This window comes from Phallusia mammillata, chromosome 1 (genome assembly GCF_965637545.1).
Source record: "Phallusia mammillata chromosome 1, kaPhaMamm4.hap1.1, whole genome shotgun sequence".
NCBI lineage: Eukaryota > Metazoa > Chordata > Ascidiacea > Phlebobranchia > Ascidiidae > Phallusia > Phallusia mammillata.
This window is the reverse complement of record NC_137252.1, coordinates 22,278,123-22,291,053: the sequence shown is the minus strand read 5'-3', so window position 1 is coordinate 22,291,053 and position 12,931 is coordinate 22,278,123. Positions and strand designations below refer to the sequence as shown.

General features: G+C 37.9%; 2 protein-coding genes across 2 annotated transcripts; both read left to right on the top strand.

The window, feature by feature from the left end:
* Positions 1–866: 866 nt before the first annotated feature.
* Positions 867–3,220, top strand: LOC145212403 (actin-3). Its single transcript, XM_080080514.1, has 7 exons — positions 867–1,004; positions 1,123–1,356; positions 1,392–1,500; positions 1,554–1,715; positions 1,980–2,107; positions 2,470–2,653; positions 2,925–3,220. The coding sequence occupies exons 1-7, from the start codon at positions 882–884 to the stop codon at positions 3,128–3,130; spliced, it is 1,146 nt and encodes a 381-aa protein (XP_079936640.1). The 5' UTR covers positions 867–881; the 3' UTR covers positions 3,131–3,220.
* A 6,190-nt stretch (positions 3,221–9,410) lies between these two features.
* On the top strand, positions 9,411–12,376 carry LOC145212378 (actin, cytoplasmic). Its single transcript, XM_080080484.1, has 7 exons — positions 9,411–9,612; positions 9,828–10,043; positions 10,147–10,255; positions 11,043–11,204; positions 11,397–11,524; positions 11,692–11,875; positions 12,020–12,376. Exons 1-7 carry the CDS (start codon positions 9,487–9,489, stop codon positions 12,223–12,225), a joined length of 1,131 nt encoding a protein of 376 aa, XP_079936610.1. The 5' UTR covers positions 9,411–9,486; the 3' UTR covers positions 12,226–12,376.
* Positions 12,377–12,931: the final 555 nt, after the last annotated feature.

The window sequence follows — 12,931 nt, the reverse complement described above, 5'->3', positions numbered from 1 at the left end:
TTTTGCAGAAAATAATATTCAAAAAACGCTGTTTTTTGTTTCAAAATTGGCTGTTTACCCCTAAATTTCGGTGATAGTTGACATATTTAATTTTGTGCACAAACGGTTCCAGCGATCCTAAATATTTAATGTTGTTTCTATGAAGACTGCAAACATCAATTTTATGACCATATTTGGTCAAGGGATGCCCATATTTGGTGATGGTTTTCAATTATTGTGACGTTACAATCGTCTGAGTGGCGGTAAGCGTTGGCGAAAAACTAGGAAGCAGTTAAAGTTGCTTGTTACCAGCTTGTCAGGGCGACAGCAGGATCGGTATATTTTCAACTTGTGGTTAGGTTTTCGGCATCCACTTCCCTTGTCAACATGGGGAAGTCACTTACGACCATCCGCAACCTCTCTACGGCAAATTGCAGTGCAAAAGCTTGTTGAATTTATTTAAAATCCAAAATGTCCCAATAAGATGCCGACTTCTGAAGAAGAATGAACTAGCAAGCAATTGTGACCACAGCAAGTTAAATTCGTAACATCGAGAAAGCCAATGGCACAACATTGTTAAAAATTAATGGTGTTTAGGCTGCTGATCCTGTTTCAAGAAGTGCGTTTTTTGTATGTCAACATTTAGCAGCAAAGCAGATATTTATAAAGGGTCAGCGAAATGTTCCTTAAATGACATTTTTGTATAGATTTGAAATATTTTTTATTTGGAGTTCGACTGGTCCCGGAACTTTAATGGTGTTATTCAAAAGTTTTACGGGTGCACGTGGAGGAAGGCAGTCGCATTGTTGAGATTACGTTTGAAGTTTTATCTGCATTTGCACCTTTAGAATTCATCAATTTGAACTCGGTTAAAATATAATTGGTTCTTAATCTCACACAAAATGGACGATGAAGTAGCAGCTCTGGTGATTGACAACGGTTCAGGAATGTGTAAAGCTGGATTTGCTGGAGATGACGCACCTAGAGCTGTGTTTCCGTCACTTGTTGGGAGACCCAAACACCAGGTTTTTTTCGTTATATGTTTTCGAGTAACTGCTGTATTTGATTTAATGTACATTTATATCAATGAGTAACAAAACTTAGCCCACGTGTTTTAATTAAACATGTCATTTTTGTTCTAAGGGTGTGATGGTTGGTATGGGCCAGAAGGACAGTTACGTTGGAGATGAAGCTCAAAGCAAGCGCGGTATCCTCACATTGAAATACCCAATTGAACACGGAATTGTAACCAACTGGGACGACATGGAAAAGATCTGGCATCACACATTCTACAATGAACTTCGTGTTGCCCCCGAAGAGCACCCTGTTTTGCTTACCGAAGCCCCACTTAATCCGAAAGTAAAATTTATTTTTTTTGCAAATTTACGTGAATAAAAGTTATATTTTTGTAGGCCAACCGTGAAAAAATGACTCAAATTATGTTCGAGACATTTAACACACCTGCAATGTACGTTGCCATTCAAGCTGTTCTCTCTCTTTATGCCTCAGGACGAACCACAGGTAAGGTAAAATTGTTCCTAGTGGATTTGATTTATTCAATTTCCTTTTTTAAGGCATCGTTTTGGACAGTGGTGATGGAGTCTCCCACACCGTTCCTATCTATGAGGGATATGCCCTTCCACACGCTATCTTGAGGCAGGATTTAGCGGGTCGTGATCTTACAGATCATCTAATGAAAATTCTAACCGAACGCGGATACACATTTACAACAACTGGTTAGTTAGTTATTCGGTATGTTAGCTCTATGTAATATCGCCAAACATTGCTATTGCTACAATCACACTGAGAAGTACGTGATCCGTCGTATCAATAAAAATCATACTTCGTGCCTCAACTCTTATGAAGGTAAATACTTCTTTATGGAAAGTTATTTAACTCTACGAAACGTATTGCCCTTGTATCGTTGGCACCACGGTATTGGGACCTACGTTAGATGCCAGTTTTGTCGGCCCGTATATTCCAACATTAATGTTAAACAGCTGAGCGAGAAATAGTCCGAGACATAAAAGAGAAATTGTGCTACGTTGCTCTGGATTATGACCAAGAGTTGGCGACTGCAGCTACAAGCAGTTCGCTGGAAAAAAGCTATGAGCTTCCAGATGGACAAGTAAGCTTATCATTTGAACAAGCAAACAAGAAAAACTAATGTCTTCTAAAATTAATGCAAACTGACTTTGTTAATTGTTTTTCTATTGAGAAAGAATTATTTATTGCATACTTATTGTTATTGGCAAAAATTTTGATTCTAAGCCTGCCTCGACCATTTTTGTTTACCTCTGTAAAAATCGTGATCGACATGCCTCCAACCCACTGGAATTTCATAGATTGAACAAAATTATAGTCATTAACTCTTTAAGTTACAAAAAAACGGTGCAACAAACTTGCTCTAAAATACAGACAGTTTGAAGCCTTTTGGTCAAGCCCTTCATTTTTATTTGTAATGAAACAAAATTCCCACTTCTGGTGTAGGTGATTACGATTGGAAACGAGAGATTCCGATGCCCAGAAGCAATGTTCCAACCAGCCATGCTTGGTATGGAGTCATCCGGCATTCACGAAACCACGTACAACTCTATCATGAAATGCGATGTTGACATTAGAAAAGATTTGTACGCCAACACCGTCCTTTCCGGCGGAAGCACCATGTTTCCAGGTATGTTTTGCTTTGTAATTGCGGCAACATGGCTAAGCTATCAATGCGTTGGATTAAATTGCATATACGTACCAGGCTTTATTGTCATCAATTATGTTTGGTCGCAATAGCTTTTTATGTTAAGGTTTGATACAATTTTAAGTGCCTGGGCTTTTAGGCAGGCCGGGAAAAGTACGTCTCATTCGTTTGAAGTAAAAGTCGACGCTGCTTTATCCCAAAAAAGTTTATCAACTGAAGTTTAAAGTTATAATTTACTAATGTTACCTGACAGGTATCGGTGATCGTATGCAAAAGGAAATTGCGTCTCTAGCGCCGTCCACTATGAAGATCAAGATTATTGCTCCTCCTGAACGCAAATACTCCGTATGGATCGGAGGATCCATTCTCGCATCCCTTTCCACCTTCCAACAGATGTGGATCTCAAAACAAGAGTACGACGAATCTGGACCAAGCATTGTGCATCGCAAGTGCTTCTAAGCTGACTTGTATGTGGTATTGTTCCCTGCACTGGCAGTGTACATAAACCTCGGTCGCCCTGTGGTTGTGTTGTTGTCAATGACAGTTGGTGTTTTCTTTTATAAACAATAAAAATAGTCCATAATTTTTCTTGATGTTTTCTTTTGAAAAAAATGTTTCATTCTTTTAAACCAATCTCTAATCATGTAGGCTTGTAAAAGGACAACGGATGTTGCTGTCCGAGCACTATGGGTCTTATAAATTGGGTTATTTAGTATAAGTTCCATCACCGTGATAAACATCAGTGAAATATGACGATTTCTATACTTTCACATTTGCAGCTGGTAACAATACATTGTTCAGAATTAAATGTGTGTTACAAGTTATTTAATTTCATTACTCAATCGACTAATTCCTACACTAATTGTCCATATTAACGTTCATTTTTAGCAAAATGATTATCCTGATAGATTATGGATACATTTTTGGTAGGGCGCCACAGGTCTTATGGGGCTTATTTATAGGGAGCCACAAGACCCGAAAGTTACTTTTAGGGGGACACGGTACATAAAAGGCTGAGAACCACTGGTCTATACCACTTGTAGTTTAGTCTACAAGTTTAGCCGCGAGAGGGCGCTACCCAACAATATTCGTGTTTTAGTCAATGTCCATTTTGACAAGTGTCAATTCTTTAATCGTTCTAGCAGTATCTATTACTGCACGCGATTTCAGTCTTTTGCTGTACATTTGCTTTGTCGACATAAGCTTTTGCAATACCTGATGTGCATTTTGGTTAAAACGCAAAAAGGACAAACAATCTTCCGGTAGGTGAACTACATGACCTGCTGAGTGATGATTTATTTTTCACTTTAGGCGTGTAGCATGTATACAACACACGAACAACGACAAAACGATTGTTCACTAAAATGTTTGACATCTCAAACATGGTTTGCATATGACTGTAATCGCTTCGCAACAAGTTAAAAAAGGCCATGATAAATAATTTTAGCTATTTAAGTGAATTTTTGTGGTTAAAATTTCAAATCGCTTTGCGCATATACTTTTGGTTACTTGACACATGTTTTTGAAAACGGAGGATTGGATTGCGGTAGGGGACATGGGCGCCGCCGCGTGGGGCAAGAGGGGGCACTTGCCCCCCCCCCCCACACTTGGAATTTCAGTGTACCTCAATTTAACATATTTAGCAGCAAACTTAATTAAATTGGCAGCGCGGGGATTTGTGACATCGTTCAATGCTTTAACTTTTAGGCAACTCAATAGTGAAGTACACGATTTATGGCTTCATATGTAACAAATTCTTGATGCGGTAAAGTATCAGCCAAAATTTGCCCCCCTCTTGCAAAATTTTCTGCCGGCGCCCATGGTAGGGGATAATGTGTTAACAACCCACGACAAATGGTACCATACAGAATTGTTGAGTATGTACTTTACAAGACTTTCTGTATACTGTCTTGTTTACCGCAACAAAGCAAAAAAAATGGTACTATTTTAAAAATACATCATGTAAACTATTATGCATGTTGACGGCAACTGACTGCAATGTCCCCTTTACCTCTACACTTGTTGTTTTATAATGTATTTTTGTTGCCCAAAATATTATACCTCATTGTCCAGTTGCAAGACTTAGCCACACCCATTTTAAAAATGCTAGATTGGAAACAAGTGTTTTGCAAAGGACGAAATGTAACTGGTGACAACCAAAAAAGGATGCTGTTTGAGCACATACGTTCAGCAATTTGACTGCACGTTTTTTACGTGCAAATATTGGCCATACGCCTGTTTGATGCATATTTGTGCAGATTTGCGTCAAAGATTTTTAATCTGTAAATTGGCAATGTTTTGATTTCAAAGTTCATGAAAAAAACAGTCCATTTTTGTAGTAAACTTGCTTGTAGATTTGTAAAACGTTTTTGTTTCATCCAAATATGACCTGTAATTTTCAAAGATACTTATGAATCAAACTATGTTGTTTTATGGTGTTACATTGGTTCCAGACTTCAGGCAAGTTCAAACGGATCAAAGCGATGCCTATGTAGACTTCGATGCTTGAGCTGTAATAAACAGCAGCCACTTAATCAACCAGCTAATTCGTACACAAACCCGGAAATAACTGCACCTCGTTTGAAACGTGATACGTCGATAAGCCTGGCAGAGGAAAACCCACACGAGACAAAACGTGTTACGTTTTAACCCTGGTAGTCATGTAGATGATATAATAAACGTGTTTATGGGTAATAAAGTTTCTACTGAAACTAACATTCTTACCATCAACTTTAACCACCATCCGAAATAAATACAAACGGTTTTTGAACTTTAGGTTTTTGACAAAAGGTCACTGAAAATAGAATCTGTTTAGGCAAACTGCTTTTGGTTTGGGTCACCCAGAACACTAATCAGCGTATATATTGTTTCGACCCATTTAATAAAAAGCGAGCTGCGTTTGCGATAAAAACAGTACAATAGGTTTGTAAAATATACATGAAACGTGTTGAAGCAGGTAAATTGCGTGTTTATCCTTGTCTTTAACTCCATGCGCCTAACTTTTGAGAATGATGGCTTAAATCTTCTTTACCGAGGTGTACGGACAACGTGTTGCGAAATGCATTAAAAGGACTATCAAGAAAAAAATGCTGAACACGCCCAGTGAATTAATTAGATTGGCTAGACGCAGTCAACCATGCAAAACGCGCGAATCGGCAGTATGGTGACGCCCAACACGTGGAAGATTATGTCTCATGCCCAAATAAGGTAACAATGCTGATTTGAAAGGTACTGTTTTAGGGTTATTGTGTCGCAACCATCCGGGATAGTAGTGTTCTAAACATTTTAAACTTCTTCTAAATCAATGTAAAAAAGGTGATAAACAACGTAGTTGCCACTTTACTAATAATGCACACTAGTCAAATCAAAATATTGTTAAAATCCCGTTAAAAAAACCCAGCAGCACAACTGCACGTTTAGACCAACCACTTTTGCAATGTAAATTTGATCGCTCAAAAATGTTTGAAAGAAACGACACCCAATGTGAAAATATTTCCGAATAAACCTGTCTTGTTTAACTAAGTATTGCTCATCCAGCAGTTTTATTGTAAACAATCGACGTTTCGACGTCCTGTCTTGTTTAAGTAAAAGGTTTGTGTTAAGCTATGAAACTGTCGTGACTATTGATTGACAACTTAAGTGCCCTGGGTTATTCCAATATAAAACACAAAATTGTTGGGTATTTTTTGGGAATGTATATTGAAAGAGACTTTCAAGTCTACCTTTAGGAAATCGGTATCAAAGATTTATTAGCCTCCTCGGATCATTTTGATTTGTGCAGCGTAGGTGTAAAGTCATTTGACATTTCCTAAAAAAGAGATTCTGTCGATGCCCTTGTGCAACGAGTTGAACAGCATGCCCTATCATGTTTGACTTCAGCGTGCTGCTACTGAGAGTGCGTATTGCCTAATACAGACTTGACACACCCAGCTGGTAAAAATGGCTCTACCGAACTTAGAAATAATGTGACTGGATTTACAACATGTACCATGTGGCGATAAAAGTAGACTTCGTGGTAAACATAACAAAATCGGGTCAAACTGAACCTAAATTCGTTTAAAAATTAAAAGCTAGTAAAAACACAATATCTACACCGTTAGTTTATAACGTTATGTGAAGCAAATGAAATTTCATTGGTAGTTTGAAGACTCATATACATAAATTTGCATACAGACAGCTAAAATACATATTTATTTTATAACTTTATGAAATGTTCATTGTAACCCGCCTACACTAACAAGCAGGTCGATTTGTTACATGGATAAAAATGTAAACTTTGAATCCTTTTTACCATATCAACGGTTTGGAAACATTTTGGAAGATATTGGCTTTTTAAATGAATTTAAAAGTACATTTTGTAGCTGAGTTAAACATATCAGCCAAAACAACCAGTAGGAGTTTTTTTTTTGTAAAATAACAAAAGTATACCAATTAAAATTTTTTGCTTCGGAATTTGTAATGCTGTTAAATGAAAAGTTATTTGTCTGTTGTATGACGTTGATCATTTTTTAACTCCAGATGAAACAATTTTGAACATACCTGGTCATTTAGGACTCCGTTAAAAGGCTTTATTTCACAACCAAGTGACATAAGTGACACTACAATTAAAAGTGATTTGATGTAACAAGACAATAATAAAGAACAGTAATCAAGTGAAAGGACCAGAGCATGGATGATCACTTAAGTTGATCAACTCAACACCGCGTTAAATGAATTCCGACTGACTAAAAGTGTACAGCAGCCTTGCTGTGCGTTAAAATTGAAAATAAAAACCCTAAAACATGGGTATTTGACATTTTTTCCTGAATAAATTTTACCCTTTACAGTTTACATGGTGGAAAATTTTGGGCTGTGGTTCGATGGCAGTTTAAGGAGATATAGAATTGTTGTAACAATACCATTTTGTGACGTGTACTATAGCTGTCAACACAATGCAGTGAGCAAAGTTCCGGTGATCTCATGAATCCTGTGCACAAACAGATAATAACCGGATATGACCTAGGCCAGGCAAATCATAGCTCTGCATTACGTAGCTTGTTTTCGTCCTAACAAACAGATAACGAACCTACAAGTAACTCTGCTATGCTAATATATGCATTGCGACACATTGCGTGTGTGTTCGTTGTGTCGATCTTTCCAAAACTGGACTTCCTCAAAGTCGAGTATTTCCTCAAAGTCGACTAGGCAAATTCCGGGTTGAACGGGAAAAATAACAATATACTTTAAAAGATTTTCCCCCTCGTCACGCCTTCAACGAAAGCTTGGTTGGCTGTCAAGAGCCATTTGTACGTAAGCGGTTCGTGTAATTAGCTACCAAAATGTACAGGTTGGCTGGACGGACGGGCGAAGTCCAACCTATGTAACGTTTTGCATGTATATCTAATACAGTTGGGTGTTATATTTCTTAAAAGGAAATCGGTATTTTTAACCAGTAGGTATCAACAAAATTAAGCCTCTTCCAAAGTGTAAATGAAGTCCTTATACGGGCAGATCAATGAAGACGCTAGCGGGTCTTAGCACCGGTATGTCACTTCCTCAAACAGCGCACAAGCTAACTCCTGTGAATAATCACGACAGGGTCCGGATGCATGCACGTCGGCCCAGGTTTGCTGCCTATTCGCGGGCTGAGAGGCTGCAAGCCTGCTAGCAGGAAAGAGCCGGCCGGTTCATATGCTAATGCGTGGTACAGTCTAACCGTAGCCATATAAGGGATGCGGCCGGCGTGCTAGTTTTTGCGTGCATCCGGCATTAAAGTTTTGCAATTAATCAATCAGGGCACGAACAGTAGTAACGGTTCTGTTCTTGGGGCTTTCACTGCGCTAGTAACGTTAGTAAAAAATATACCACTTTCTGAAACAACTTGTCCGATTTTGCTCCATGTTTTTTCCTTGTCTGCAAAAGAAATTGTAAAATCTTTTGCGTGAAACACTATAAAATATGATTGTTGTCCGTTTACCAATTCTATAGTTTCTTTTTTATGGTAGGATTTTATACACCTTTAAATCACCTCGAATTGTTTAGTACATCCCGACTGCGCTTGGTTTGCAAGCTTTCCGATAATATGTTTCTTAACTTAAAAAAGGCAGTAAAGCATTTTTGTTTTTTGTTTTTGTTTGTCGAGAAAATCTATTGTATAGAACTTCAAGACTTGGATGGTTAAATTTGTTGCGAAATACTGTCCTTATTAAAGGATGTGTGACGCGGAAACAAACACCACGAATGAGGAGCCCTGATCCTCTTGCTCCTCTTCTCCACCAACGCTCCTGGCAGCGCGCCAAAGCGGAAGCGGTCGATGCATGACACTAGCATGCACATGTGACGTAGGATCGGCTCGCCGATTTTGTGACCAAATATGGGTATGAATCGGCTTTAGGCGCTCACACAGCCACCGCCTGTGTTTGTGTTTCTTGATGAAAGGGAAATAGGCAGGAAGCTGCTCACTTGGTGCCGTTTTTCAGTGATTATAGGCGCCAGACAGTAAAGGCAGAGGATATCAAGCGATATAACCATTTAGACTCACCAGCCGCATACGGTAGCAGGTTTTTTTTCTCTAGCAGTGTTCACCAGAATAAGCCAAGTGTTCATTCAATTGCGGTTAAGTGTTTGCATCACAACGAACTATAAAATAACAAAGGTCTACAAATACCTTTTTTAGTTAGACATTTTACTGAACATTACTGAGTGAGGTTTAATAATTTTGGTAATAAAATAGGGAGCAATAATAGTGACGTTCTAAAATAGATAATTTTCATTTTTAGAATTTAGCAAACAATTTGTTTTTTTTTGAAACATAAAAGTAAAACCCAAAATCCACAATGGGAGACGAAGACTCACCATCACTGGTTGTTGACAATGGATCTGGAATGTGCAAAGCTGGTTTTGCCGGAGATGATGCACCTAGAGCTGTGTTTCCCGCAATTGTCGGACGTCCAAGACATCAGGTTAGACTGCTTATTCAAGTCATAGTTTATAGGTTTTAATAATTTATGGTTTTCAATGTTTAATTAACAGGTTTTTCGGTAATTATACACCAGTCTTTGACATAAATGTACTAAAAATGTTTTTAACTGATTTCTGGTTGATAATTGATATCCGATCATATTTGAAAAGTGTATTTATTTGAAAGATAGTAAAAATGTGTACATTTTGTTCCCAGGGAGTGATGGTTGGTATGGGTCAAAAAGACAGTTACGTTGGAGATGAAGCTCAAAGCAAGCGAGGTATTCTCACATTGAAATACCCAATTGAGCACGGAATCGTAACTAACTGGGACGACATGGAAAAGATCTGGCATCACACGTTCTACAATGAACTTCGTGTTGCCCCCGAAGAGCACGCAGTCCTTCTCACCGAAGCCCCACTTAACCCCAAGGTAAAGCGAATTTAATTTCGGTATTTTATACATGTATAAATTTGGTCTGAAAAATACCATTCTTTCTTCTGATCTATAAATGTAATATATTTTGTTTTTGTAGGCCAACCGTGAAAAGATGACTCAAATTATGTTCGAGACATTTAACACGCCTGCAATGTACGTTGCCATTCAAGCTGTTCTCTCTCTTTACGCCTCTGGACGAACCACAGGTACGAAAAATTAACTAACTAATAATTTATTTTCTGGTAAATTTGTTAAAAAAAGTTGGAGTGCTTGGTGGCATGACTCGGCCACCCTGTACAATTCACATCGATAAACAAGTAAATGTGACATCTCAAGGTTTCAAACACAATTGTAGCTTTATAAAGTATGAGGTATAGGTGTTGTTGGATATTTCTCTGCACCAGGTTCGAATTTGCGCATTTGGCGTACCGACCGAATATAATCCCATGCATCGACTTCCGTTCTCATGTTACCAAAATTGTGCCAGTCAGCGATAGCAACTGTTAAGCTGTAATGTGGCCGTGCAGTTTTACACAGAGTTTGGCCATATTTGTCATGTTTTTTGTCAGATGGCAAAGGGTTGATTAACGCTTATAAGATAAAGACAACAAAATCAAATTAGTAATATTATAATACACTGATATATAATTTTTACTTACATTTTGTTTGCAAATATTACCTATATCACCTAAGGTTGTGTAAAATTTCAAAAATATTATTTTTTTAAATCGAATCAAATTTAGATGTGTGCAATACGTGCAATTGAAGTTACGTACCAGATATGCAACAATTGTCAAACTGTAGAATAACGAATTATTATCAGGACTAGTTACAAGTGCGTGTCACGGCAAAAACAAAATGGCAGCTGAAAGTATTCTTGTCGCTCGTTTCAGCAAACAAGTTTTTTTTTTATAAAAAAGACTTTATACACTCAGCGAACTTGTTACTTGAACGAGATGCATGTTAAACAAAACAAAATGTTCTTTGCTGCAGGTATCGTATTTGACAGTGGTGATGGTGTTTCTCACACCGTCCCAATTTACGAGGGATACGCGCTCCCACACGCCGTCATGCGGCTAGACATGGCCGGCCGAGACATGACCGATTACATGATGAAGCTTCTTACCGAAAGAGGATACTCTTTCACCACCACAGGTTAGTAACAATATTGTTAACATTTATATGTTTGTAAACATTTTAGAACTAAATCTCTTCCAATCTTTGTAATGCTGCTGGACATGTTAACTTATTGTTGACTCACAAGATCTGGGTTGTTTCAATACAGTTTTTAATTTGCCTTTGACGAGCTCTTATTTGTTTTGACGAGATATCTGTTGGTTTTAACAGCCGAACGTGAAATCGTGAGAGACATCAAGGAAAAACTGAGCTACGTGGCCCTTGACTTTGAACAGGAAATGAACACTGCCTCCACTAGTAGCGCTCTTGAGAAAAGCTACGAGCTTCCCGACGGACAGGTAAATAACTAATACTTAAGATAAAGCAAAATAAAAGACAGACATTCGCTCTCAGCAACCCTTCATTTAAAACTCACTTCCATACAAACGTACACATTATGCTTCAAACTGTACTATTTGTACCAAATACCTGCACGACTTGAAGTTGATCAACTGTGATTGTCCAGGTTATCACCATCGGAAATGAACGATTTCGATGCCCCGAAGCTCTGCTTCAGCCATCTTTTCTGGGTATGGAAGCTGCAGGTATCCACGAGACTACATACAACTCCATCATGAAGTGTGATGTTGACATCAGAAAAGATTTGTACGCCAACACTGTGCTTTCCGGTGGTACCACTATGTTCCCAGGTATGTCCCCGCTAGCAACGTAATTTACACATAATGGTTTAAATTGAAACAAAACTCCATGTAAAATAAACAAGGAGTGTCCTAGGGTTTTAATTGACGAAAGGATATGGATAACAGTTACATTTCTTTGCTTTTATCTTTCAGGTATTGCTGATCGTATGCAGAAGGAGATTACCGCTCTTGCTCCACCAACCATGAAGATCAAGATCATTGCTCCTCCTGAGCGCAAATACTCCGTATGGATCGGAGGATCTATTCTCGCATCCCTCTCCACCTTCCAACAGATGTGGATCTCAAAACAAGAGTACGACGAATCTGGACCAAGCATTGTGCATCGCAAGTGCTTCTAAATCATCAGATGAAAATAAATTATCCCACCATTGCTTATGTAAACTACATATATCAGGAAATTCTGTATTGCTAATTTTTCTTTTTCGCCGATACTTGATGAGATGTTTCGTTTAGAATGTAATAAATTGTAACAACTGTGTGATCACAAAATCTGCTCTTTTTTGTTGAGTTTAACTTTGTTAAATAAAGTAGTGAAATAAATTACAGAAACTACAGTTAAGAAATCACTACTAAACTCGAATTTGCTACAAATTAACATCAAAAATAACTTACAATTTCACAGCCAGAAAAGTAGTTCGAAACACTATAGTTTTGTTTAAAAATGGCGAATATGATAACTTTTTTGCGCTTGTTGTCTTTTGACTAGAAGACGGATCATCGGATGTTGTCTTAACGATACAAAATACGATTAGTTTAACCAAAATGCATAAACTGCAAAAATCCAAAATGCTTTGTAAGCGAAATGCATTGACAAATGTACCTTTACAGAGAAATGGTCATTAACATGTTTTATGTGTGGATAATTGTAGAAATTTGTTAAATTTGTGCTTTTACTAATCAGTGTCAGACAATTTTGCCCGATTTGTTAAACTTCTATATGCGATGTATAACCTGGACTGTGTTAGAACTCTAACATGTGTACTTAGTTAAAAAGAATACATGTAGGCTTAGTAAATAGTCAATACAGTGAGCAATTAAATTCCA

Coding starts and splice junctions, on each gene's coding strand:
- LOC145212378 (XM_080080484.1), top strand. CDS start 9,487: ATGGGAGACGAAGACTCACCATCACTGGTTGTTGACAATGGATCTGGA. Junction 9,613..9,827: donor TCGGACGTCCAAGACATCAG/GTTAGACTGCTT, acceptor TTTTGTTCCCAG/GGAGTGATGGTTGGTATGGG. Junction 10,256..11,042: donor CGCCTCTGGACGAACCACAG/GTACGAAAAATT, acceptor TCTTTGCTGCAG/GTATCGTATTTGACAGTGGT.
- LOC145212403 (XM_080080514.1), top strand. CDS start 882: ATGGACGATGAAGTAGCAGCTCTGGTGATTGACAACGGTTCAGGAATG. Junction 2,108..2,469: donor ATGAGCTTCCAGATGGACAA/GTAAGCTTATCA, acceptor CTTCTGGTGTAG/GTGATTACGATTGGAAACGA. Junction 2,654..2,924: donor CGGAAGCACCATGTTTCCAG/GTATGTTTTGCT, acceptor GTTACCTGACAG/GTATCGGTGATCGTATGCAA.